Raw genomic sequence first — 25,918 nt, 5'->3', positions numbered from 1 at the left:
TCACAACACTTTCTTTAAGAACAAAAACTTTTCATGTGAAAAAGTACCATTAGTTATACCCAAATGCCACCACATTATATTAACATAATGTCAAGAATAAGTTAATATTTCATTGTGTCTATACTGTCCAACCATATCTTACTATCTCATCATGGCACTCACTATAAAAGCATTAAAAAGGCTTGTATTAATGCATTTGATGTTCAAAGAGTTTGTTATAATTTTTTCTTTTAGCTAAGATTCAAACAAGCTCATGTGGAGAGTTTTGTTTGTTGTTTAATTAACAATCTTAACTTTTACCTTGATGCTTTTATTCTCCTTTGAAATACAGATTCTAAATCCCAGTGGAAATAGATGCTTAAAGATTAGATTAAATACCTTTCTATGATAAATACACGACTGTCCTGTGGATTATGCAGTCTGTCGACACCAACAGATCAGGGACAACTGTTCATTAAGTACTGTTAACGCGCGTTCTTTGTCACACCCAGTGAAGATTGTCATTTTCTCACATTAATTCCATTCTGTCTCTTTGCACATTGACATAAAAGTGCAATTACCATAGATAGGAGAGGATTTGAAGTGTCCAGCAGATGTCACTATAGACCAGCATGTAAAATGCTTACAGGCACCAGTGCTCTGAAATCTTTTTGTTTTAGTCAAAGGTGATTTAATAAAGGCATTAACAAACCTGTCTTTCCACTTTTCATTAACTTTTCATGTTCTTGTTATTTTGTTTCATAAAACAATTTGTGATGAACCTGTGTTTTGCAAAAACAATTTAGGACAAATATATCTAGACAAAATGGGCTTCCCAGCATGACAGCACAGCAACGTGACACAAAGCGAAGATCAGACTATTGTTTAGGGCCAGTCAGAAGATACAGAAGGGCAGTTTCCCCATGTCTGCACAGTCAATGAGGAGACATCAGAAAGCTTCTTTTGTCTCAATGTAAAATAGACAGACTTTTTTTTTTGCATATGTTGAGTGTGGTCATAAACCTAAATAAAAAAATCATTCACATCCTCATTTTTACATATTAGACCATTACAATTGAGCGACATCTGTCTACTCAGTACCCTTTTCAAACAATTGTTAGGTAGCTGTGAATTTCCCATTAGGGATCAATTAGACATTTACATTATTAATAATTACTGACTTTTGGACACACTTGTAGCTAACTGAAAAGCCTGACACAGAAGAGGTCAATTCTTGAGTGGCGATTCAAAGCTCCAGGCACAACCCAGCAGCTTCTTTTACAATAAAAGCCATGACTCATACAGTAAGCTTGTCTTTATATTGTATATTTGATCACCTCTTGAAGCTGATATCAAACCTGTGCATTCCTGACAAACGTGCTCTCGTTTGGTATTGCATTGTTTTATGTCAACATGTTAAGTGTTTCTTTATTGGTAAGAACACAAAACTCTAGACCTTGACCCCTCATGACATGGCAAGTCCCTGTCCTTTTGTCTCATTAAGAGTAAATGTATAACATGATTTTAACAAGCCTCGATTGTACTGTTGAGTCAGGAGTTAAAGTTCAGTCCAAATGTGAAAACTAGACACCAGGATTTCGACTCTCAGTCAGTTCTTGGATGAACATTTATTAGACACACCTGTTTATTCTGTTGTTGTTTGACAGATATGTCTCTGAAACCTACACCAACCTTTACATCAGGAGGGCTAAAAGCATCAACATGGGGATTATAAAAGTTCTTATTATTTAAAAATAATTATTGCTTTTCTTTCATTTTATAACATGAGTTTAATCCATCTAGCTTTATATGTATATGTGTATCTGGCCAGTTAAAAATTTATGTATTGAATAATCATATAATTTATGACTTGACCACTGCAGAGCCACAACATGTGGACAACAATGAGCAAAATGGGCTACTTGGGTAACTGGACATATTATATGCATTTTTCATACAATAGAAGTGTTAAATATATCTGTCAATCTGCCAATATATGATATGTAAAAACTGTATTAAACACTATATTTTATGCAAATTCCTGCCATGTGTTGGAAATAGGAGCTCCACTGATGACATTAATTCACTGCCCCCAAATTCTATCCTCAAACCAAAACTGTCAAATAGGCAACTGGACTTGTGGTTTACATTGTGGCACTTTTATTCCAAAGATATCAACAAGAAAAGAGGTGATGGAGACTTAAAACCCACTTTTGCATCACAGGGTCAGGGCGCATCACACGATTAAATAACAGGTTTAAGGATCATCTCAAGGTATTGTAGCAAACTTCACAGATCCTGCTGCCATAATCAATGGTCAAATAAATGAACAACAGCTAGTACAGTAGACAGTAGATTTTAAAAGACATGTTAGGAAAAATGCTTATTTGCTTTATTGTCGAGAGTCATATTGCTAACACTCCTACGACTCTATGGTAAATACGAAGCTACTCCCTGCAGCTCTTTAGCTTAGCATAGCACAAACACTGGAAACAGGAGAAATAGGTCTAGCTATTCTGATTCTAGAGTTAAGTAAAATTCACCTTCCAGCACTTATAAAGCTCATTAATTAACACATTAACTTTTGTTTATAAACCACCCACTCTAGTTTTATAAGGGGTTACCTCTGACCAGAGCGAGGCTAGCTGTTTCCCTTTGATTCCAGTCTTTATGCTAAGCCAAGCTAACCAGCCGCTGTGCTGTAGCTTCACGTTTCACAGACAGATGTGGGATTTGTCTTCAAAATCTCAGCAAGAAAGCGAAGAGATGCATTTCCTAAAATGCTGAACCTTTCTTTTTAAATATCATATAAAATTAAAAACGGGGCTACATAAATGGGCGATCACAGTCTCTTGCACTCAGTCGAGAGGGGTGGTATCTTCATGGCCTCATTTGGTGAAGCAGAGACCAACTGACACAACTTACTTGCAGCACTGTCAAAAGAGACATAAAGCATTAGTGGGTTTGGTTTGCAATGATTCAGAGTCAGTCCCTGAGCCATATGTGTGTATGTTTTGTACGTTACCTTTGTGATTTTGCTCCACCGTGAAACCACAGCAAGAAGTGCAGTAAAGATCACCACCACCAGCCCCGCTATCATGGGCATCAGTGGGAACTTCATGGTCTTTTCTACAGGTGAGGAAGAAGGTGATCAGCCCACTTTTTCTTACTTCACATTCACTAAGTGGCTCATCATTTCATGTGCTGATTAATATCAAATAAGCATATTCAACCTTGAGATGTGGCTTCAGCAAAATTGTGTCATACTGATTGTGTGAACTGACCTGTTACTGTGACTTGAAAGCGCTTGCTGTGTTCTCCATAGACGGGAGAGTTAGCTGTGCACTGATACGTGCCTTCATGCACGCTTTTCTCCACGCTGCTGGCAGTCAGCTGGCTTGTAAAGCCGTCATTGGTCACCGTGAAACCACCTGCAAATAGATCCACTGCGCTTCCATTTAGTGTCCACAACACAGATGAGACCGGTGGATTGGCCCAGATATCACACCGCAGGACTAGCGCTGACTCATCTTCTACTGCAACCTCCTCTGACCCAGAGAGCTGTGGGTGATCTGAAGAGGAACATCAGAGATAAAGTATTGATGCTGCTGAAGTATTTGACACAAATATGATAATATGATTTGTTTTTTTCAGATAGATGCACACATTTCATTTACAGAATAGATTCGGTCGAACCTACTGTATGCTAGCATTGCTCTATGGATGGCAATGTCATTTGGTATCTCAGTTGGTCCAGACTGAAATATCTCAGATTACCATGAAATTTTGACATTTGACATTAATGTTTGTACACCATTTCATTGCAATCCATCTAATAGTTATTGAGATATTTCACCCAAAATCACCAATACAATCCAAACTGGCTCAACAATAAGTAAACCAAAAAACTGTATGTCAGTTTTATAACTTCCAACATTTATTTATTTGAAGAGACTCACATGTGACATTCAGGGTGACTGAGGCCCTAATTGTGGCATTTCTGCTCAGGTGGCAGGTGAAAGTGGCACCGTTATCTTCATGGATGACGGGTGTAACACACACGCTGCTGCGACCCTTCTTGTTTTCTTCCCTCAGAATGACCACAGCGCCATTCCTCAGCCACACCAGCTCTTCGTCAGCCTGAGTCTCAGAGCCGCCGTCAGGCAGGCAGAGAAGAGTCACTGTTCTCTGCAGCTCTGTCTGTATGACACCCTCACCGCTGACTTCTGGTTCAGACTGGATCTTGACACCTTGGGAAAGTTGAAACTTTAAGGGATCACTCAGTGAAGCAGTGAAAACTAAAGTGATTACGCTAAAGGTGTGAGAAAATGTATCCTATTGGAATAATTTAAGCCAAGGTCAGATATGTGACCAACAACACATGCTTACCCAGTGTCTGGGTTGCACAGTAGAAGAGCAGATGGAAAAGAGAGGGTCTGAACATCATCTTCTCTTCCTTGGGTGAACCTGGAAGGAAGGGAAAGATCCTCAGAGAGATCACTCATGCAGTGCTTATTTAAAATTCTCATGAGATCTGAATTGACCAAAAGTTCAGCACTTTTCAACAGAAAAAACTTTTAGTCACTTCCAGTGATAAAATTTGTTTGAATTAGTGCTCTCAGTTGCTGTTAGGGCAATCATGTCACAACAGACATTTTTGGTAAAACACTAGAAAAACTTGCCATCTGATATTTGTAGAACAGAGCTAGAGATAATTTACATGCATATCACTCTCAGGCGTTTTGGTGCAGTTCTAGTCATTAAGTGTGTATATCAGATCCCATTTAGAATATCTGGGATATTATGAGATATTTAAGCATTAAAAGTCATTGTTTACTACAGTTGTAATTTTCAGTTTGTACTTGCTAGCACTGATTACTTGAAGATAACAAAAAAAAAAAAGTGATTGCAGTTTACATACAAGAAATCATTAGAATTACAGCTACCAGCCAAGTTATGTGGAAGTTACTAGTCGCACGGTGCGAATGCTCTCTCGGTTCTTATGCATAAAATAAACTGTAACATTATTTCAACATATAAAATTTATGATAGCTCATACCTTTGTGTACTGACGCGTAAAGGTTTTGTATCAGAGGTACTTACCTGGCAATAATTATTTCCTCCTATTTCTTGTCCGTTTTATTTCTGATGTTCCCTGTGTGTGAGTATGAGGATGTGAAGGACTGTTTGAATCTTCAGTAGCTCTTATATGCGGCTTCTCATGCAGATGAGGACACTTTTTATAACCTCACTCGCGTGTTTCTGACTGGCTTTCTCATCATTCCACTTGTCTGTTCCTGTCAATCTTCCCACCCATCTCTCTCTCTCTCTTTTATTGTTGTGCACTTATGTGTAAACACAGGAAAAGTTTTTATTGGCTATAGTCTTTACAGTGGCACTAAAATGTGTTGGGTGTGGACCTAAGGATTAAAATACGTTCTCTTCATGTGCTTTTCATAGTTAAAGGTTTTTAAAGCCCATAATCTATTGATTATTCAATCTAATATATTTGACACAATAGGCCTATACGTGTTGATGAAGCAAGTCACTGTGGAAACCAACAATTAGATTTAAAACTTATAAAAGTCACAACACTAAGTCATGTAACTCTTTGCTTGCCAGTTGTCTTTGTATATATAAAAAAATATATACAAATATTTAAAATATTATAAATTATCTTTATTTGGTTTTATTTTTAAATCAAATTCACATTATCCATATTTCCTGATGTTCTAACAGGAGAGGAAAACAGTGTCAAGCTATTCTGGTGCTCCTGAATAAAAAGATATGGGTGTGACTCTGAATCAGTCTGATGAGTGACAGTAAGCTGAGATGCAATATGTGCATTGTTGTGAAAACAGGTAATAAACCACAGCTTTGCTGCAAGCTGATGACAAAGCTGCTAGAGACCCAGTATAGCCTTTACAAGTGCTTTTACATTTGCACTTTATACTTATATTTTATCGTTTAATGTAAAAATTATGATTCTACAAAGCCAAAAATCTGATTTTTTAAAATTTGTTTTATAAAAACATAAACATTGTGTTCCCACTTGGGTCCCCCTTGCTTGTTGTAACCCTTCCAAATCAAACTTCATTTTTTAAAATGGTTTTTCACCCACCGAATCTAACAACACACATTTCAAACTATTCAAAATGAATATTGCTCAATTGCAAATTTATTTCATTTATTACAAGGTTTCTAAGTGGAAAACAGTTGCTTTTTCCTCAGTCCTGTTACCAAAATGTTCGTCATTTAAAAAGCATGTTTAAAAGCAAATCAACAGATTCGTCAGTTTTCCCCTAAAGTGTTTATTTTACAGAAATCATTGGTTACATGTTCAAATAATCAACGTGTGACTGAAAATCAGTATCGTTGCACACAAGTTGTATTTTTCAAAAAAATGCTGAGCCAAACCTTAAATTATTCATCTTTTTATCATGTAATTTATTTCACAATTGGATAAATGATGGACCAAACATGACTGAAAAGATAGTGCTTTATCTAAATAAAACAAAACAAAAACAGGAATATGTGTCTGTATGTGAGTACGTGCCTAACAGTGTATATGCGTGTATCTTTTAGTGTATCTGTGTATTTTTTTTTGTGTGTTTATGTAAGTGTGCACGTTGTGTGTGGGTTGTCTGTGTTGAAGGGATGTGCTATGTGCTTGTACTTCTTTACAGCAAAGGAGGTGGAGAGAGAAAGAGGGAGCGAGAGAGGAAGGGGGAGACAGATAGAGAGGGTGGAGGGGTGTCCCGCTCCTTCCCTGCAGCATGTCATGGGTGGGTGTTTCTGGCTCCTGCACGGTATGGGTCCTCTCCATATTCTACAAAAGGTAACAAAGACAGCAAAGATAAAAAGCTGAAGATATCACACAAGTCCTCAGATCTGTGCTTTGAGAATTAGTCCTAAAATCAACTTTAGGACAACTCTACATCCGATAGTGTTTTAGCTAAAATTGCAATAAATTCATGAAAACAAACTTGCCTTACTTTTTCTAAGACGCCTTCTCTAGTTTGGCCCAGACTTCTTTCTCAATCTCCATGTGGCGACCTGTGACTTGCCTTGGGGGTGGGATGGTACACACAACATCTTCAAACAGGCACCAAAGGATATGTTCGCAGGCTGGCCATAAAAACCTGTTGACCCCAATCTTCTCCATACAACGGACTTCAACATGTGTTGAACTTGTGTCTATGATGATGCCGGGGTACAGGTGACCGTCGTACTTCAGAACACACCATTTGCCAACAGCATCAGGACTTTGCCACTGAACCTCTGTGGCTGCGGGAGTCGTCTGTTGATGACTGACTGTGCAACACTTCGCGTCAAAACACTCACAGTTCACATTTTGTGTCACCACGCAGTCGTCATCATGCATCCTCAAGGAGGATGGAACTGGTGGCACATCATTGGGCAGCTCTAAAACTGCTTTCTCTACTGGTTCCTCCTTGACATTAAACAACTCAATTGTTGTTCCTGTCTTTTCCAAGATAGCAAACAGCTCCGCAGCTTCTTTCCTGTTCTTGATCCTATGGTAAGTCTCCCTCCATTTTCTGCGGCATTTGTGCTTTTTTCTCTCACTGAGGCCATCAATGGGTTTCTTCCTGCCTGACTCTAGGTCCTTCCTGTATCTATCACGTTGCGTCTCTAAATATTTCTCCCTCTTCCATGGGTCAGCATCACGTCGAGCGCGATAGCGCCGCTGCTTTTCTGCAGCACTTAGTGGTGGATTGGCTCCCTGTAGGTATAATAATCAGATTGTAAAACTGATCTTAAATGTCAACAATTTGAGTAATGTCAACTGTAAAACTTAAAAATCTGGTGAGTAGCATAATATTGGCATAATATTCACATTAATAAACAGAGATGGATAGCAACAAAGTACATTTACTTGAGAGTACAAAGTACATTTTTCAAGCTGTATGTAATTTTTTTTTGTCAACTTGGAGACTTTTACTCCACTACACTTATACACACATACACAAATATTGTACTTTTGACTCCACAACATTCCTATAAAGTAGGCCTATTCGTTACTTTGAAGCAGAGCTTGAAGTAGGCAAAATCCATTTTTTTATTTTCAAAAATGCATAGACCATACGCTTTGTTCGTCACAGGAGAAAAACCTACCACTGCATTTTTGAATAGCTCAATGTGAACTTCGCGGTGGCCTAATGATGGCTATGTTAGAAGACAGTGTGATTGAAATTCTTGTGAGCTGAAGAAAATACGATGACCAGGAGTTCAGATGTCTCAGGCAGAAGTATTGATTTAAAGCTAACACGCTGCAGAGAAAGTGATGAGCAGTACAATGACAGCAAGTAACCATAGTAGTGCCAAACCAATTTCTGAAGGTTTCTTGTATGACCATGGGTATATAACCCCAGGTATCACATGGCAGCAACATTCATTCACCTTACTCCATATAAGGTTAAACTTTATCCTAAACATTCATGTGTGAAGATGCTATTGGACACCAAAGTCCACAATTGTCATATGTTCTTACCCACTTAATATTACATGTGTCTCGTTCTTGTCACCCTTGACAATAATTAGATTTGGGGAAATTCTTATGTTTTCCTCCTACCTCCTTATCTATAAGCCCCTTAGTTACCCTAGCAACGGAGGAGAGAAGTGTCTCCGGCTGTCCACTATCAGTCATAAGGGTGTCCAAAAAGTAAACCATTGTATACAGAGTGAAGGTCATTATGGCCTGTACCCTGGGAACTTAGGTAAGGTTTAGGAAAACTAGATGAACATTGGAGTGATACACAAACAAGATTAATGGGGTCATCCGTTTTCTACCGGCATTAAACTGTAGAGCCAGCGGCATATACTGTTTTATACCAGTGATGGCATTTACAGTAAATCACTATATCAGGTGTATCAATACATTCATAGTCATTTCAGACTATCGGAAGATAGATCATCGTCACGAAATACCCTGAGGTGTATGGTAATCATGTCTGGAGGTAGAGAACGGCTTACATTACATAGCAACCAGTTACTCATTCAAGGTACTTATGGTGAATAATAAACTTATTAACATAACTTTGAACGTCTTAAGGCGTTTGAATTTGGTTGCTACCACTTCATCAATTTCTGAGGGGAAACCCTACACAGGTCTTATCATTTCAAGAGAAGAAACAATTCCCCATTCAACCTATGAATTGAGGTTAGGAATATTGACATTATGAATAAAAATAATGTAATATAAATAATATTGACATTATTTATATCTGCATTTCATAGGCTAGTATTTGAAAAATTTAAGTTCAGAATCATAATTGACATTCATTTGATGTGGTGTGTTTGTCTAGGTGCCCACTGAATGGCAGTATTAGAGCACAAAATGGCAACCTGTTGAATTTTGAGCAGAGGGGGAGGAAAGAAAGAATTTGGGTTCAGTAAGCCTTTGATTCATGTGTAAACTGTTTAAAATCCTTTCTGATTAGTGGCGAGAGTGTTTTCCTGTTGAATGAAAAACATACATATGGTCTGTTGTTCACCTTCTGAGCAGGAACGAGAACCTGTAGTGGCCGTAGAGAGCGAGCAGGTGAGGGGGCGGAGCTGTAGTGGAGCAGGGAGCAGAGAGGAGCACACCTGAACAACTAACATATACTTTAAACAAACGGATACTTGAACTTAAATAAATGTCACTTAAACCCGCTCACGATGTTGAATTGTCCAAGCTTGTCTTTCACAATTTTCAGCGGTTTAGTCAGGAGTTTTAACAAATTCTTGCTCCCCCTCCACACAAATGGACTGTCCCAAATACTGATTCACAGCTGTATAAGACCATATGACACGATACGTACGTAGCCCAAACCTCCCCATTCTCAAGAGTTTACGTGACCACAAGATAGATAGATATGTTGAGCCAACCTATACAATAGAAATATTGATGTTGTAAACGTCTTAAGACGTTTAAAAGTGGCGTGTTAACACGGCCTTTTCTGTCTTTAGACCTTTTTATATACAGTCTATGCTTTAGACGTAATTGGCGGTATTTTCCGTCGTCTTGTGTCGTACTAATTAGCCACGTTACCGCGGACATCAAAATAGAGGTTTTTTGTATATATAAAAGGATCTTTGGATGTATTGTAAGACCACCATGGTGCCATAGCAGCAGTTAACGACGTCAACGACGTCAGCGACGTCAGCCGCAACGCTCACGCAACGCGGGCAGTGTGTTCCCTGCAGTTACTCAAATATAGTGACGGGTCGGGTACATACTGCTTGTCTATCATTATTCACATGTATGGTACACGCCCTAACTATTAACCATCAGGTTTATGCTTTGGTCCACTTCTGCTAATAAATCAATTAACTGCTACTCACGTCTGTTACTGTTACTCAGTCCAATTATTCTTTATGAGCACATGAAAGTAACAGGACTGAGTTTTAGCGTAGAGTTAGCAAACACATAAAATGTAGCCAAATGGCGATCATGCTAATAACATGAGCATAACAAGATGAACAAATAACCTCTATGAAATCATTTCAATAACAGGACAGTATGTTGAGATTGACCTTTTCAGTCACAGTTACATATCATCAAATACACAGAAAAGAAAGTGCAAAAACTTACTTTTGGTCTTCCTCTTCCCATTGTCTTCTGAAGATGCAGTTTCCTGTTGAGCATGTGACCTGTGGAATGTTCCACATTTTTAGAGGGGGTGTTAGGGTCACAGGACTGAGTGAAAACCTCATGGGTTTGGGATATGACAAAAAAGTTAAATGTGTATTTTAGGTACAATTTCATGGATTTCATATGACAAGGAAAAACATTTAAAGCATAAATGGGATATGGAGTCACACTGCTTTTTCGCTTAAAACAGTGGGCGAAAATGACGCTATGAGAGCCGTGAGAACAGGAGGTAAAATTGGGCCCTAGCCCACAGGAGCTGTGTTCCACCCCCTGACATCCAAATTTCACCTGTCAGATCAAAGTGCTGTTACCTCTAACACTTTGGGCTTGAAAAGCTGCCAGACACTGCTCACGCTGACCAAACAAATGCATGCTCGTCTTAGAATTTATTAAATAGCTGTCACCATCACATTACAGCAGGATCAATACATGTTAACTCCAAACTGAGAGAAGGGCTCTGTGCACTTTACTCATATGGCACAGCAGTGTTATCTTCATAAAGTATTTGAATCTTCCGACATGACATTGTGATCTTACATGGCCTTATTCACGTAAATGCTTTTCTGCACAGCGAACAGGTGAGCTGCTTCACACGGATTCCACAATTATAGATTAGTTTATAGAGTGAACTCATCATTGGTGTGTGTGTGTGTGTGTGTGTGTGTGTGTGTCCAACCTTTTAAACATGAGCTTCATGCTTGAGAACTTCAGTGTATTTTAGTATAAGTAGTACAAATGTATCAATAGCATTACTAACCTTAATATCAGACCATAATGTGCTTATGATAATATCATTGTGGTGGAGTGTCTGTTAATAGTCTAATTTGCAGTTGATAATGTTGATTTTTATAGGCTTCACAATGATCATTAGATGTCAACCACGTTGTAACCCTGCATTAGAATAAAGATAAGAATTTGAATTTGTATACATCACACCTTCTTATCATTGTTGCTGTTAATACTTTCATTCAATCAGATTTTGATTTCCTTCTGTCCTGTCTCAACAAGAGCTCACATTTAAGCTTCTTAAAATGTTAGGCCTGTATCTGCTCAACCTGCTTTCAGTCTTTGACAGCTTCTTATACTTGCTCTCAAAAATAATCCCTTATGTGCTTTTGACTGGGCATAGAAAGTGCCAGTTGTATTAGTCATGCCTCCTTCAAACTTCCCCTCTTCTTTGGTCATGTATTTGCATTGGATGAAGTGAATTTTAATGCATTACAAGCATTAAAATTCACTTAATCAGTGAATAATATTCAATCTTTGACAGCCTCTTATACCTGCTCTTTAAAAAAGCAAGTGCATGGTCAATCAGATCAAAGAGCAAAGGTTAGCAGCAATTGCAGCATGCGTAATTGCGGAGGAATAATGTGCTCTTTATTTCATGTTGCACAATTGACTAGCTTGTAACCTAATTACTAGATAGACACACGCAGGAATCTCTTTTTTCCCACCACACATGCACACACACACACACACACACACACACACACACACACACACACACACACACACACACACACACACACACACACACACACACACACACACTTGAAGCGTCTTCATCGTTACTGTGTAAGCTGATTGTTGTGCTTATGACTTCTCTCATACTAAAGGTCAATCTGTGTTTGATCATGTAGACTTTGAGACAGAAATTGACTGAAGGTGAATTTGGCCTTGCTGCTGCTAAATGACACATATTAACTGTGCACGTCCTGGTTCTTTCCTGGCTCTGTCTACTTTGAAAAGTACTGTATCTTGAAGACTAGATGCCAGTTGAATAAATATTGAAGTTACAGAGCTCTGTCAGGAAAAAAAAAAAGATGAGTGCAGGTTAGTAAGCACATGTGACTGTTTGTTTATGTGTCAAACACATAAGGAGGGCGACCCCAGGGATAAAGGCATTGTTCAAAGTCCACTCCAAGGCAGATAAGATCAGCGCCTAATACATATGCACACAAACAAACACAAACATGTACCTGTAAAACACGCAAGTAATTAATCAAAGCCTGCAGCGTTTATGCCATCAGAACTCCGAGTGTACACTTTGCAAATAGGCATTCCACATCAGATTACTACTGAGCTTTGCAAGACCACACACACACACACACACACACACACACACACACACACACACACACACACACACACAGTAAAATACGTAGACACAGTGTATTTCCTCCCTATCAAGAAACATTCAGCAGCCTTGCTTTGACCCTTTCAACAATGGCCCCTCCCTCTGTTTTCTTTTCCTTCTGCATTCATTCTCTCATCTCCCCCCTTCCAAACCACATAATTTAATCAATAACTTTGAAGTAGTGCATGTTTCTAAACCCAAATAGACTGACTGCCCCTCTTACCCCTTGCACTCTCTCTCCACACTCCCTCCCTCCTTCCCTCCCTCCCTCTCTCCCTCCCTCCCCTGTCCCATAGCTTTTCTCCCTTCTCGCTCCCATCTCTCTTCTTTTACTGTTTGAATGGAGAAGCTGGGTTCCGCGGAACCTGCACAACCCTCGCTGGGTGCAGAACCCATTGCTGGGGTTTCTGTTGCCAAGACGGCAGTGGCTGAGGGAGATGAGGTGGTGGCAGTAGTCAGCTCCAAACTGTTTCGGTGTGCGTGTGTGAGACGCTGGCTACCATTGGCCTACAGAGAGGAACTCTACCATGTCTTGCGGCTCACGGGCCCATTGGTGAGTAGGGGAAAGTTGAAGTGTTGTTTGGGGGGGGGGGGATTGGTATGTAATTCTTAAAGAGCTGCAACTGTAATAGATTCGGTAACTGTATTCGTTTATTGCAGAGTTTCTGTTGAATGCACACTGTTACAGAATATAATCAAACAGTGCAATCCCTTACTAGTTCTGAAATGTATATACAATATGCAAAAGGTGAAATAAAATGGTGTCTACACTTCATGCTAGTGCAAACCAGTTTGTGCTTGGTGATTTCACAACACTGCTCTCTAACTTCAAACTACTTCTCTGAGTACAGATAAGCTGTCTGAGCTTAGTTAATAACAATTATTTGCTGCATCAGCTTCACCTGATCAATGATGAGGCTGTTTGGAAATTAGTCAAATCTTTCTGTTTGTTTCTACAGCTGCTGTCTCGGATTCTGAACTTCCTCATGCCGTTTGTTATCACCATATTCTGTGGTCACATTGGCAATGCAGAACTGGCTGGATACGCACTGGCCTCAGCGGTACTATCTATTCTCCCTTGTGGCATATTGACCAATTATAATGATTTAATAATTTTTACTATTAGTTGTGTTGGCACTGGTGGTTTGCCACAGTGTGTTGGTGTCTGTATTACATCTGAGAGAGCCCAGGTCTTCAGTAACTGGTGTGACGTGGTTTCTGTTGTGGATGAACACTCTGATATCCATGTCACCGCTAAAATGGTAAAGAGCAGTAACTTTAACTGTGTAACTGTCCAAACAGAAGAAAAAAATACATGCAGGATTGTATAGACTGTCAAAACACTAATGAGAAGCAAAGTGAAGTGATTCTTTAAAAGTTAATTAATGTAGCACAAACTTTTCTAAATGAAACCTGTTATTATAGAATTGAAATACTTTCCCAAACCTCTCCACAGAGGATACAAATCCTTGGCTAACTTGTTGGCAAACATTTGCTGACTTACACACGTCCTGCAAACAAACAACCGCAAAGCTCTTTTTCCTCAAACGTTGACACACATTTTAAATTTTTGTTTTTAATGGGTTATTCTATTGAGATTGAAGTCTCTTTTGATTGAGATGAGACTAGCAGCAGAAAGATGTTGAGCAAAAGGACATAACAAGAATGTAAGTTAGTCACATGATTGATGCACATAGACACCATCAGCCCCAGTTTGGCCGGCCATCTTGGTCTACAAAACTATCTGGCTCTCTTTGGCAAGCTACATGTTGAACTCTTTTCACCAGACACTCGTTTACTTTGGCTCGCTGCCATTTGGCTTTAGGCAGATAGCATTAAGTTTGCATGTTGTGTGTTGGGAGAAACCATAGTATATGGACCTGGAAAACAAATCAGTGAGTTGAAATTTGCTGCAACAAGCTGCAGTCTGGAACGCTGACGCTCAGTGGGATCGAGAGTAGCAATCCTTACACATTACAGGTGCAAATTTAATTCAGTGTTAATGTCAAGAACTTGACAGAGTTTAAAGCTTCTCACAACCCTGGTCTACCATCTAGTTCTGACCGAGAAGGCCTGGAGAAAAGATTTCCACACATCCTGTCAATTAAACCTGATTAACAGACAGGGTGGCAACCAAAGTGCTTCTTTACAGAGGTGTTGTATACAATCTCCTGGGCAAGGTACTGGTGATGAAAACAATATACAGCATATACGAGTTAGCCTTTGCTTACACTGAAGCTTACCAACCACCCAGTCTCCACAGAACAAACAAACCCTGTGTGGCTAGCTGTGAGTTTATCACACCACAAGCCATCATATTCAATGGAGTAAAAATTTTATAATCTTTCCTCTTTGTGTATGTGTCCAACTGAACCACTTTTGACTTATACTCAGGGGTATTTAATATAAAAGGCGATGTTAGAGAGCTGACATGAAAGGAGGAGAGAGGATGAGAGGAATGTGGAAATACAAGAAAGTTCCTTCATAGCTGGACTTGACTCTCGGATGTTGTAATTTATGGCACCATGGGACCCCAAAAGTTGTCTAATTATCATGTCCATGGCACCATTCATCTTCATAGCTGCAAATGGTGTACTGAGATGGAGTAGTGCACAACATCTGCAGACAAGCTTTAATGTACCAGACGGGACAATGTGCCTATCACTACGCTTGCCTGCATAAGTGGATTTGGATCTGATTTGCACTCTTACGCTGTCAAAACTATTGCCTCAACAGTGGTTTGACTGGTTTCTGATAGACATGCCCAAATGCTGCAAGATTTGAGCGAGTGAGTCCAGATTACAGCCCTTGCTGACATGGTGGAGTGCTGTTTACTTCCAGTCGACTGTAAACTCTCATGTGGTTTTAGGTGCTGGATAAATTGGAGTGAGTGAAAAATGGCAAACTCTCTGGATTCAGGCATGAATAGCTTAAAAGTCTTTTTAGACAATCTCAGGGGTATGTGATGTACAAAACAAAGTGTTCTGCACTCAGAGGACAAACAGACAATAAACAGTCTTCTTTAAACAATCATTAAAATCTGTCATGGTAAATCAGTCACCTGGCTGCACCACGCAGCTGTCCAGGGCGCACAGTTCTAGGATCAATCTCATCCCCAGTTCTCTTGGGTACAAGAGAATGAATGGAGTACAGCCCCTCTATCTGACACTGGAGTGAAGAAGCCAGTCAAAAGTCCCTGTGTGTCCAGTGCATTCACTGCTGTAAAGTTCTTTTTTGAGTCATGAAAATACCAAATATATTTACAGCCAAGAAGAAAACCTGTATGTGCACAACATAAATAACACTTTGCCTGAAAAACCTCTGTCATTTGCCATCATTAAAATGAAGCACATAACATCTCAAAATAGGTGAAAACATAATGGGCGGACAGAGTCCTTTCCTACTCATTGATTCAGCTTCAGGAAGAGATGGCAGCATATCATCATCAGGCACAGCTTTCACCCAGATGCTGCACCTGCCGTACAGGATAAATGTATGTGAACAGTGGTGCCTGGTGGACTGTTTAGCTGAGGTGTAGGGAAGCTGGGTGTCCAGAAATCACATTAAAGTATGTATTACTCAAAGTTATGAACATAAACAAAAAAGGGACTATGAGTAAAATACATTTTTTATAACTAATCTGCAGTTTTTGTTCTCTGATTTGTTTGTATTTTGTCTTCCACCCCTCAGACCATTAATTTGACCACAACTGCAACAGGCTATGGCCTAGCTGTGGCCTGTGACACACTGATTTCTCAGGTGAGCAAACCACATCATCTGCACCTGGTTGTTATTGTGCATTTGAACCTACAGTATGTAATCAGATTAAATTTTCATTTGTCTCATTTGTGTTTTGCAGACATTTGGCAGTAAGAACATGAAACGTGTGGGAGTGATTCTCCAGAGGAGTTCGCTGATCCTGCTGCTGTTCTGTCTGCCCTGTTGGGCCCTTCTCATCAACTCACAAAACTTACAACTCATCATGTACCAAGATGAAGAGGTGGCAAGGTACAACCATTGTTTATGAAACGTACACATTGTCTTCAAATTTTATTGAAGACAAACTGTTGGTTAAGTCTTTTAAGGAAAAAAAACAACACCTATACTTTTATCTTTAGTGCCGTGGCTGTTATTCTTATCAGCAGTAATACCGATGTCTATATTATCAGTGTATTGTGTGGTTCCATGTTAGTGTGTACAGAGATATTTTAAGTTAAGCTTTGTATATACATTTATATAGGTATTTGTAAAGACCCACAAATTGCATTTATGTGTAGTTTCCCTACACTTAAACATACAGTGTTATGTGAATATTATGTATGCAGCTTCCGACAGGATTATGTGAATCCACCTACACGCGGAATATTATAGTAAGATTCCTGTCATTTTATTTATTTCATTCAGAGGAACTAAGGCAACAAAGCAGAAAGTTAATGTTTTAATATAGCCTTGCAAAAATAGGTGCATGTCTGAGCAGAAAGTAAATTACTACCACTGTGTTTGCTTAACTAAATTAATATTACTCCGTTTTCCCTCAGAATTGCCCAACTCTACGGGATGGCATATCTACCAGCTGTTCCAGTAAGTGCACTGTCTGAAAAAATATTGTTATTCTCCCGGGGGGAATAAAGGCATTTCTTGAGCATTTACATTGAACCAAATTCAACATTAACCTAAATATAAAGGGCTTTTTGGATGTTGCATGAAGGATATGAGGTAGCCAGCATGGAATTCTCTTTAGAACTACAACATTAATGCAGAAATCCAAAATGTTGGCAGACAAATGGTGAAACATCTTTCTTTTTTTTTCAACTAATGCTAGCCACGCTACTGTCTGTAGGAAAAAAAAGCCCTGTTGAATTCAATTCTCACCATGACTTTTCTTGTGCATAAATTAAAAGCATTTGTGGAAAAGCACAAGAAGCTGCATCTTTGCAGTAAAGGGCATAAAAACAGCAGTAGGTGTTTCTAGACAAATGGAAGCATCAAGATAACAGTAAATGCCTGGAGTCTGGACATTTCCCATGCTTATAATCAAACTAAATTGTGTAAATGGCACAATGAGTCAAAAGCAACACAAGTAACCCATCTCTGCTCATCATGTTGTGCTAACCTCCTTCCTTTGACTGAGATAAATACCTAAACAACATCATCTCTCATCACAAATCAAAGTTATGTTTGAGAGTTCTGGCTGTTATCCGGGAGGTGTGCCAGTTCTATTGTGTAAAATATCCCCTTTGTCTCTCCCTGCTACAGGCCATGTTTCTGCACCAGCTGCAGGTTGCCTACCTACAAAACCAAGTAAGTTCATGAGAGGAAACAGGAGCACTTCTCCTGCATTGTTTCAGTGGGTGCCCTGTCTCAGTAAGTGTGTTTGTCTCCCCAAAACAAATTCAGACAATGGTGGCAGGAAAAAGGATCACCTCATGTCTTACTCAACTGTGTTTGCATCAGAGAGGGTACCACGCCAAAACAAAACGTTTTCCAGTCTATTAGTTGTAAATAAAATTTTTGATTAAGAGGTGATTGTACCATCAGGTCAAAATATAAATTAGTTCTATACTTTGGTATATGGCTAATTACCTGCAAATCCTATTAGCCTCAGCCGTTCTTGTATTTATTGCTAATTAGCAAATATTAGCATGCTAACACGCTATACTAAAATAGTGAACATGGCAAATATTAGGCTATACTTGCTAAACACATTCACTATCATGAGTATGTTAGCATGCTGATGCTAACACCATGGTGAGGCTGCAGCTACTGAGGCGCTTTGTGCTGAATGCTACCATGATTATGGGCTGTAGCCTCTTTGTGTTGTCCTTGTCCTGAATTTGCTTTGGGGGGAAATAAACAAAGTTTTACTTTGTAAATTGTTTGTAACTTGAACAAATCATATTCACGCTGTTTGAATATTAGCTCTACAGATTAGTCAATTGTGGCTGTCTTTTTTGTTTGGCAGGGGATTATTCTGCCTCAGATGTACACAGCAGCAGCGGCAAACATTTTTAACTTGGGGTTCAACTACGTCTTAATCTTCAGCCTCGAGTTGGGTGTCATGTAAGTGTGTCATGTTGCTTCTCTTTACCTTTTTTTTTTTTTACGGACTTTATGTCACGTGATAGGGTGTCTGGCCCCAAGTGCCATGACCAATAAGATATACTGCATAAGCCTCTATAGCATTTGAAGCATAGAAAATCTCTTTCTCTCCTCTGATTATTTCACCGTTGTCCAGATAGGAGAGGGCTGGGGGCTGATGAATAGCCAGGAGTCTAGAAGGGGGTGGGGTGGGGGGGGTGGGGTGGTGTCATTATGCATGTTAATCTATCTGAGAAGAATGATTTGTTTTTTTGTTAAAACAGAGTCAGCCGTACACTGATGTTTATTGTCTTTGTACTTTATTTAGAGAGCAAGGCAAAATAGGGTAAAGAAAGAAGGGAGAGCTCTGACAGGAGTTGATCCCAGTCCAGCTGGACAAACATTTGATACGACATGCAATCGACTTAACCAATCAGGCCTCTGTGGTCGGGTCAGATCTGTCCCTCCTCTCCCATATCAAGCATGGATTCCTGCTAGTTTTCCAGGGTCAGACCCTTAGATGTCAAGTGTGCTCAAACCACAATAACTGTCTTGATGCTGACCTGCTCTGACTTCTCAGTGTGAAGTCCTTCCCCCTGTCTTTGCCTAGAGACAGGGATGGAGTCACAGTTAAAGTAGATTGTCACCAGACATCTCTCCGATATACAAAGATGTTCCCTCGTGTGTGTTTACAGTGGGTCAGCAATTGCTAACAGCCTCTCTCAGATCACCATCTGCCTGCTGTTGTTTGGCTACATCAGATGGAAGAAGCTCTATCAGCAGACATGGGGAGGTGAGTTATACACACAAATGTGAATATCAAATACTAAATGACCACATCAGAAATTCTTCTACGCATCTAGGCCAAAAGGCAAATGACGCATGTAAGCAGTACTATCTTCAGTAATCTGTCGTCCTCTATAGGCCATATTGATTATGGTTGTCTGTGAAACTTTCTGCAGGCTGGTCCACTGACTGTTTGCAGGAATGGGGCCTGTATATGAAGCTGGCTATTCCCAGTACATTCATGGTCTGGTTTGAATGGTGGATCTGGGAGATCGGGGGTTTCCTTGCCGGTCAGTGTTAAGAGTGTTTTTTTTTTTTGTTTTTTGTTACACATTTGATGTTTTCCTTAAATTTCTTTCAACTCAAAAATTCTGGCCGTGGAGAAGCCCAGTAGATTGTATAAGCTTCATCAGGATAACTTTAAAGACACTCTGATCAAATTAAACTTAGACACATAGTGGCTTTAAGATTGACAGAGCAATTAGAAACATACTCCACTGATAATTAAAACAATTAAATCATACCTCTTTTCTACTTGTAATAGAAGTAGAGCTTTCTTTTTTAGCATAAATGAAAATGTGAGGCTGCAACACTGGGCATTCCCAATCTCCAGTAACTGTGACACCATAAAATCATTTTCATTTGCCAAAACCAAATTCTGTGTATGGATATGGATGCTTCTCCCTCAGTTTCCTTGAAGTGTTTCTTGATGCAGCCTTTAGGCATGGTGGGAAAATCTTTGTAAATTTCTGAATCTGACCTTTATCCTATCAGGTGTGCTTGGCGAGGTAGATCTTGCTGCCCAGCATGTGTTGTTGGAAGTAGGAGCCATAACATATATGGTATGTATCACCCATTTGTCCACTTGAGGATTTATGTACATATTATTGGGATTGGCATTTTGGGAAATGCATTTATTCACCTTAGATAAGAAGATAAAAACACCAATGTCTGTATATTAAGTAAGGACCTAGATCCAGGGGGCATTTAATTTAACTTAGCTTAAAACTCCTGGAGTGCCGGGCTGATTTACAGCACACAGCTCCTCCTAAAACCACAGATTGCTGTTCTTCCATTTCTGTTTGTGTACGGATATAACACACGAAACGACTTGCGAGTGTTAGAGGTGCTGGTAGATTTACTTTTGTGAGAAATCCCAGGCTAACTGTATCCCCCTGCTTCCAGTGTTTATACTAAGCTATTCTAACTGCCTCTGGGCTCCAGCTCCATATCTGACTAATCTTCAAATTCTTTGAAAGAAAAAGAATAAATGTATTTCCTCAAATGTTGACTGAATGTGTAACTGATACCAAAAAAGTAATATTGGGTCCTTGCAGTTCCCTCTAGGTGTCCATGCAGCTGCCTGTGTACGTGTTGGCAATGCTCTGGGGGCTGGAGACACTGCCAGGGCCATAGTCACCTGCAAAGTGGCCCTGGTTCTATCAGGTATGAAGACACACATATACACAAGCAAAGATGATGCATTGCATGCAATTCATACGACGGCCAGGTGTATTAATTTATAATTTTACAGTATAACAGACACTTCTGATGTGTTAAACTCTGGGTACAGAGAATGTGTGGATTGCGTAAGCACTAACAAAATACAGAAATGTAGAACAACGCAACTTTAATGTCTTCGCTATAGGAGTGCTTGCGGTGTTCCAGGGTATCGTCATTGCTGGCTGTAAGTCCGTTGTCGGCTACATATTTACCTCTGATGAGTGAGTTTCACACCAACAAACATACATTCCTGTGCTATGTAAAGGCAAATCTGTTTCTGATGATCTTCTTATACTGTCTGTAGAAACATTGTGGAGATTGTCTCAGAGAACCTCTCAGTCTACACATTTCTACAATTCTTTGATGCACTTCTGGTATGTTGTCACAGAGCAGATCAAATGATCTAGTCTGATTTTGCACTGAGCCCTCGTGTTGAACGGCACACACAGAGGTGTTTGCCTGTTTTGTTGAATAAATGTCTGTTTTCTTTGTTTCACTCTCTCTGTGTGTGTTTCCAGTGTGTCTGCTCAGGGATTCTTATAGGATCTGGGATGCAGAAAATTGCCGCCTTGTCCAACCTGGTGTGTTACTACTGCATCGGTCTGCCGGTGGGAATAGCTTTGATGTTTGCTGCCCAGCTCAGAATATTAGGTAATACTGTTCATCCCACTCTATCTCTGAATGTCTCTGCAAACAAGCTATACATCGAAATGAAATAAATACACTGAGCCTGTTATTCCCGTAATCTTACACCAACCTTTTTTTACCTCAGGATCACAATTTTACATCAGAAACTGTTTACAACTCCAGCTGTTTGAAATACAATTATTTGATATGCAATATTTGTTTAAATGATGAATTTTATTGAGTAAGTAAATTTTAGTCTACAATCTCCACGATATGGAGCCCAATATGTACTGTATACATCCATCCATCCATTTTCTTCCGCTTATCCTCTAGTAGGGTCGCAGTAGCATCTTTTTGGGCGAGAGGCGGGGTACACCCCGGACAGGTCGCCAGTCCATCGCAGGGCAAACACATAGAGACAGACAACCATTCACACTCACAGCCACACCTATGGTCAATTTAGAGTATCCCATTAGCCTAGTCCCCATTTGCATGTCTTTGGACTGTGGGAGGAAGTCGGAGTACCCGGAGAGAACCCACACAGGCACGGGGAGAACATGCAAACACAGAAAGATCCCACGGCCGAGCCGGGACTCGAACCCGGAACCTTCTTGCTGTGAGGCGACAGCGCTAACCACTGCAGCACCGTGCAGCCCGTACTGTATACAGTGATGTTTATTTGAACTCATTGTGTGTAGCGACGTGGTTCTGCTTGCACGCTACTGTATAGCCTAAAGTCAAGTTGTCAAGAGTGTACATGTGATCTCATGTGTGATCTAACCATGACTGCTACTTTGAGGTGACCTCATGTTAATGGAAAAAGCACGTATACCAAAGGTCAAACACTCATTTATGTTAACTTCAAGAGCATGGTGGGACCCTGACCTTGTAGACAGAGTGACCGCAAGGTGATTTTTTTCAGTTTCAGAACGTTTCATTATTTTCCTCATAAATTCAACAGCTGCCCGTGATCTGTGAGTTGTGTCCATTTGCTTGTATGACACCACAGACATACATATTTCTTGTGTTGTCCAATGAGCAGCGCCCAGCACCGAAGGTAGTGTGTCTATATTTAAATCCAGGTTCATTAGTTAAGCCTACGAACCCACTGCGTCCTGCTGCACCAGCCATTCCTTAATTTCCTTCCCTGCAGCCTGTCATTTACCCCCTGCCAGAGTGGCGCTCTTTGCTGTCCACTCAAAGTATTCACGTATTGATAAATGTGCATGCGTGCTCGCACACACACATTCACCCAATGTGCATCGAAGCTCTGACCTTGTGTGGTGTGTGTCTTTGTGCTTGCTCCATGAGGAACTTTGTGACGAGCAGCCTAATTGTGTAGCTGAAAATAGGTTTGATGTGGCTCTTTTTTTTCGATTGGATTGAATAAATCCAGTTTCTAATAGTAATAGTTGAATTATGGACTTGAGTGTAATAATAGTGTAAGTGCGGCTCTGATTTAACATTCAGATATGCAATATGAGATCAGAGTTAGTTGCTCAGTCCACCTCAGACTCAAATATCTCAGCAAGTACTATATGGATTTCCATGAAATTTAGTGCAGACTTTAATGTGCTGTTCAGGATTGATTGTAATCACTTTGGTGACCCCCGTACTTTTCATTCAGTGTCGTCATAGACAGACAAAATTTTAATCCTTCCAATACTTACACTTACGTAGGCACAAAACGAATGATATCCCCATCAACCTCAGCTGTACTTTGTGTTTAACGCTACTTAGCAACACGTCAGCATGCTAACACCTTAAACTAAACTAAAGTAAGAAGGTGAACATGGTAAATATTCCCTGCTAAATATCAGCATGTTAATGATGTCATTGTGAGCATGCCGATATCAGCGTGTAGCTCAATGCTCCTGTGCCTAAGTACAGCCTCATTGCTAGCTTTGACTTTTTAAAAACATTATGTACATCATTAGTTTTTATTGTTATCCAATTATTTTACTAGTGTGTATGAAGTGAATACGCTGTAGATCTTTCTTTAAAGTGTGTGCATTTGTGTCTCTCCCGTTAGGCTTCTGGCTGGGTCTCTTAATATCTGTTTCACTTGAGATGGGTTTCTTTCTTGTTCTAATCTTCAAACTCAATTGGAAGAAAGTCACACACAAGGTATGATCTTCTCAGCTTCCTGTAAAGCCAAGGTACTACAAGGACAGAAATGTAAATGGTTCTTATTATCAAATGAAACTTCTTATCGGGCAGATTTTCTGCTGTGATGGAGCGCCAATAGGCTGCAGTCCCGTCAGTAAATGCACTTTCCCCATACCAACTGAATTTAGTCATAATTCTAACTTTTTGTCTCGTTTCAGTTTTTCAGTATTTCCAGTCCATTTTTGCTCTGTCATGGTTCTTTTGTTTTTCTTTTGCTTCCACCCAAACATGCCACAAACGAATACAACTTAATAAAGGCTTTTAAGGCTTTTGCAAAGAAAAGTGGTTAGGGGTAAATAAATCTGAAATCTCATCCAGGCTTTTTTCCACATGAATGAAAATATACCTGTTTTAGTTTAATATTATGTATTTCATGAATCTCTATCTAATTTAGGTATCTAATGTGTTTTCAGGCTCAACTGCGAGCTGGAAAGAAAGTGGTAGTGATACCAAAACGTCCGGCTAGTACAATGCTGAATGAAGCGATGGTGCCTGACGTCTCTGACTGCCCTAACACAGTGAGTGCATATGGAGAGTATATGCTGTGTAGTTTAACAGACTGTTCTCACTTCATTACTTTGTTTGTGTTATTTTTTTTAATTTATTTTTTTTTATCATGCTTGAGCTACTCACACACTGATTAACAGCAGCATCTTTGCACCCTGAAGGCCCAGTCGGAGAGTGAAGAGGTTCCTAAAGCAGATGGCTACAGTCCAGTCAACACCCAGGACCTGCAGCTGAAAGCAAGTTATGAGGCTGAGGGCAACAACAATAATGCAGGAGGTGCTGAGGGGGATGCTGAGCAGAGCAAAAATAATGCAAGCACCAAACCGCAAGCGCTGCTTTCCGTCACTCAGCTGATATTGCGTCGGGGACTCACCTTCTTGGTTTCATTTCTTATTTTGGCCATAGGTGTTGTTTGCCATATTGCTTTTCCTGCCCCAGAGCCCTCTGCTCAGAGCAGGGCCAACTTTACCCTGAACTGGGCCAATGCCTCCACTCCTACGCCACCGGCTCCTCTGGACTTGACCCCAAACCTCTGAGCTACAGTATCTTTGACCTCTGAATGTTGACACCTAGTGGTTGAACACAGTTGTCATAAACGGACAATTTACTCCTGAAGAGAAAAGTGTTAAATTCCTTCTCATAAACCTGGATTGTTATTTTGTAAAACTACAGCCTGACATGGGCGACTGCCTCTATCTTGCATGAAGAAAAAAGATGTCTCAGCGCTGCACTGCTGAGCAAATCCGCAGAAGGCAGAAGCAATATCAAAAGAGACTGAGACTGGCAGGAACAAAGGTCTTGCGACAAAGATAATGTTTTAACCTGCTCAGCCTTTACACATTACAAATCCCTCACTAAGAGACCACATAGGCATTAAGGAACAGATGTTTTTCCACTGATAGCTTTTGATTTTTGAACCTATTCTTGATTTACATATTGCACTGTGACATATATCTTCTTTCTTACTGACCTCAAATCGTTTCCTGGTGTTTTAACTTTAAGTATTAGATTGACTGTAAATATTTGAGGTAAAATTTACATGTATACATGTAAATATGTAATGCGCTATATGAGTAGTCTTTATATTACTGTATTGTCTTCCTTTATCATTGTCCTGATATCTTCAGGACAGAGGTGATAAATAAATAAGATAGTATAGTAGTAAATAATAAGCTATGTATATGTATTGTCAATAATATCATGTACTGTGGTAGCAACCTAATCAATAAAAAATTACTTTAAACGTGTGTGACAATGAAAATAACCACGGGGATGATCAGGTATTTTGGAAAAAAAACAAAACATTATTCCCCCCAAGAAATTAACATTAAGTAATCTGAACTCTTATTGTCTATGCTCTTGTAAATATGCAGTCGAAGGGATCCAAATTATATTCCCAAAGATTAGAAATTAAAGGTCCTGCTGTTGACGTCATAGTGTCCAACAGCTGCTATGCTGATGGGCACAAAATGCGA

General features: G+C 39.8%; 3 protein-coding genes across 4 annotated transcripts; 1 reads left to right on the top strand and 2 right to left on the bottom strand.

The window, feature by feature from the left end:
• Positions 1-2,138: 2,138 nt before the first annotated feature.
• tmigd1 (transmembrane and immunoglobulin domain containing 1) lies at positions 2,139-4,426 on the bottom strand. The gene is made up of 4 exons (XM_056398066.1): positions 4,369-4,426; positions 3,939-4,229; positions 3,264-3,551; positions 2,139-3,108 (listed from the first exon to the last, which is right to left on the bottom strand). Exons 1-4 carry the CDS (start codon positions 4,424-4,426, stop codon positions 2,822-2,824), a joined length of 924 nt encoding a protein of 307 aa, XP_056254041.1. The 3' UTR covers positions 2,139-2,821.
• Positions 4,427-6,270: 1,844 nt separating this feature from the next.
• On the bottom strand, positions 6,271-10,691 carry LOC130182671 (uncharacterized). Of its 2 annotated transcripts, none has more exons than XM_056397757.1 (3): positions 10,577-10,691; positions 6,970-7,723; positions 6,271-6,808 (listed from the first exon to the last, which is right to left on the bottom strand). In XM_056397757.1, exons 1-2 carry the CDS (start codon positions 10,628-10,630, stop codon positions 6,980-6,982), a joined length of 798 nt encoding a protein of 265 aa, XP_056253732.1. In that variant the 5' UTR covers positions 10,631-10,691; the 3' UTR covers positions 6,271-6,808; positions 6,970-6,979. The 2 variants fall into 2 exon arrangements, with proteins under 2 accessions (XP_056253732.1, XP_056253730.1); XM_056397755.1 differs by having other exon boundaries at positions 6,975-7,723.
• A 2,378-nt stretch (positions 10,692-13,069) lies between these two features.
• On the top strand, positions 13,070-25,690 carry slc47a1 (solute carrier family 47 member 1). Its single transcript, XM_056398161.1, has 17 exons — positions 13,070-13,326; positions 13,733-13,834; positions 16,464-16,532; positions 16,633-16,781; positions 17,312-17,354; positions 18,030-18,074; positions 18,736-18,833; positions 19,547-19,644; positions 19,814-19,927; positions 20,412-20,479; positions 20,975-21,083; positions 21,286-21,361; positions 21,445-21,514; positions 21,659-21,791; positions 23,800-23,894; positions 24,350-24,454; positions 24,605-25,690. The coding sequence occupies exons 1-17, from the start codon at positions 13,114-13,116 to the stop codon at positions 24,977-24,979; spliced, it is 1,962 nt and encodes a 653-aa protein (XP_056254136.1). The 5' UTR covers positions 13,070-13,113; the 3' UTR covers positions 24,980-25,690.
• The last annotated feature ends 228 nt before the right edge of the window (positions 25,691-25,918 follow it).

The sequence above is a fragment of the Seriola aureovittata genome, chromosome 15 (genome assembly GCF_021018895.1).
Source record: "Seriola aureovittata isolate HTS-2021-v1 ecotype China chromosome 15, ASM2101889v1, whole genome shotgun sequence".
Lineage (NCBI taxonomy): Eukaryota > Metazoa > Chordata > Actinopteri > Carangiformes > Carangidae > Seriola > Seriola aureovittata.
Note: the sequence above shows the minus strand (reverse complement) of the source record. Positions and strands in the feature narration are given on the sequence as shown.

Bases quoted from the DNA above. Each gene is read 5' to 3' on its own strand.
- slc47a1 (XM_056398161.1), top strand. From the start codon at position 13,114: ATGGAGAAGCTGGGTTCCGCGGAACCTGCACAACCCTCGCTGGGTGCA. The intron at 21,792-23,799 runs GTAATACTGTTC...CTCTCCCGTTAG, and splicing joins TGCCCAGCTCAGAATATTAG to GCTTCTGGCTGGGTCTCTTA. The intron at 24,455-24,604 runs GTGAGTGCATAT...TGCACCCTGAAG, and splicing joins TCTCTGACTGCCCTAACACA to GCCCAGTCGGAGAGTGAAGA.
- tmigd1 (XM_056398066.1), bottom strand. From the start codon at position 4,426: ATGATGTTCAGACCCTCTCTTTTCCATCTGCTCTTCTACTGTGCAACC. The intron at 4,230-4,368 runs GTAAGCATGTGT...AACTTTCCCAAG, and splicing joins CTGTGCAACCCAGACACTGG to GTGTCAAGATCCAGTCTGAA. The intron at 3,109-3,263 runs GTCAGTTCACAC...CCTCACCTGTAG, and splicing joins CTTTCAAGTCACAGTAACAG to AAAAGACCATGAAGTTCCCA.
- LOC130182671 (XM_056397757.1), bottom strand. From the start codon at position 10,630: ATGCTCAACAGGAAACTGCATCTTCAGAAGACAATGGGAAGAGGAAGA. The intron at 7,724-10,576 runs GTAAGTTTTTGC...TTATACCTACAG, and splicing joins TGGGAAGAGGAAGACCAAAA to GGAGCCAATCCACCACTAAG.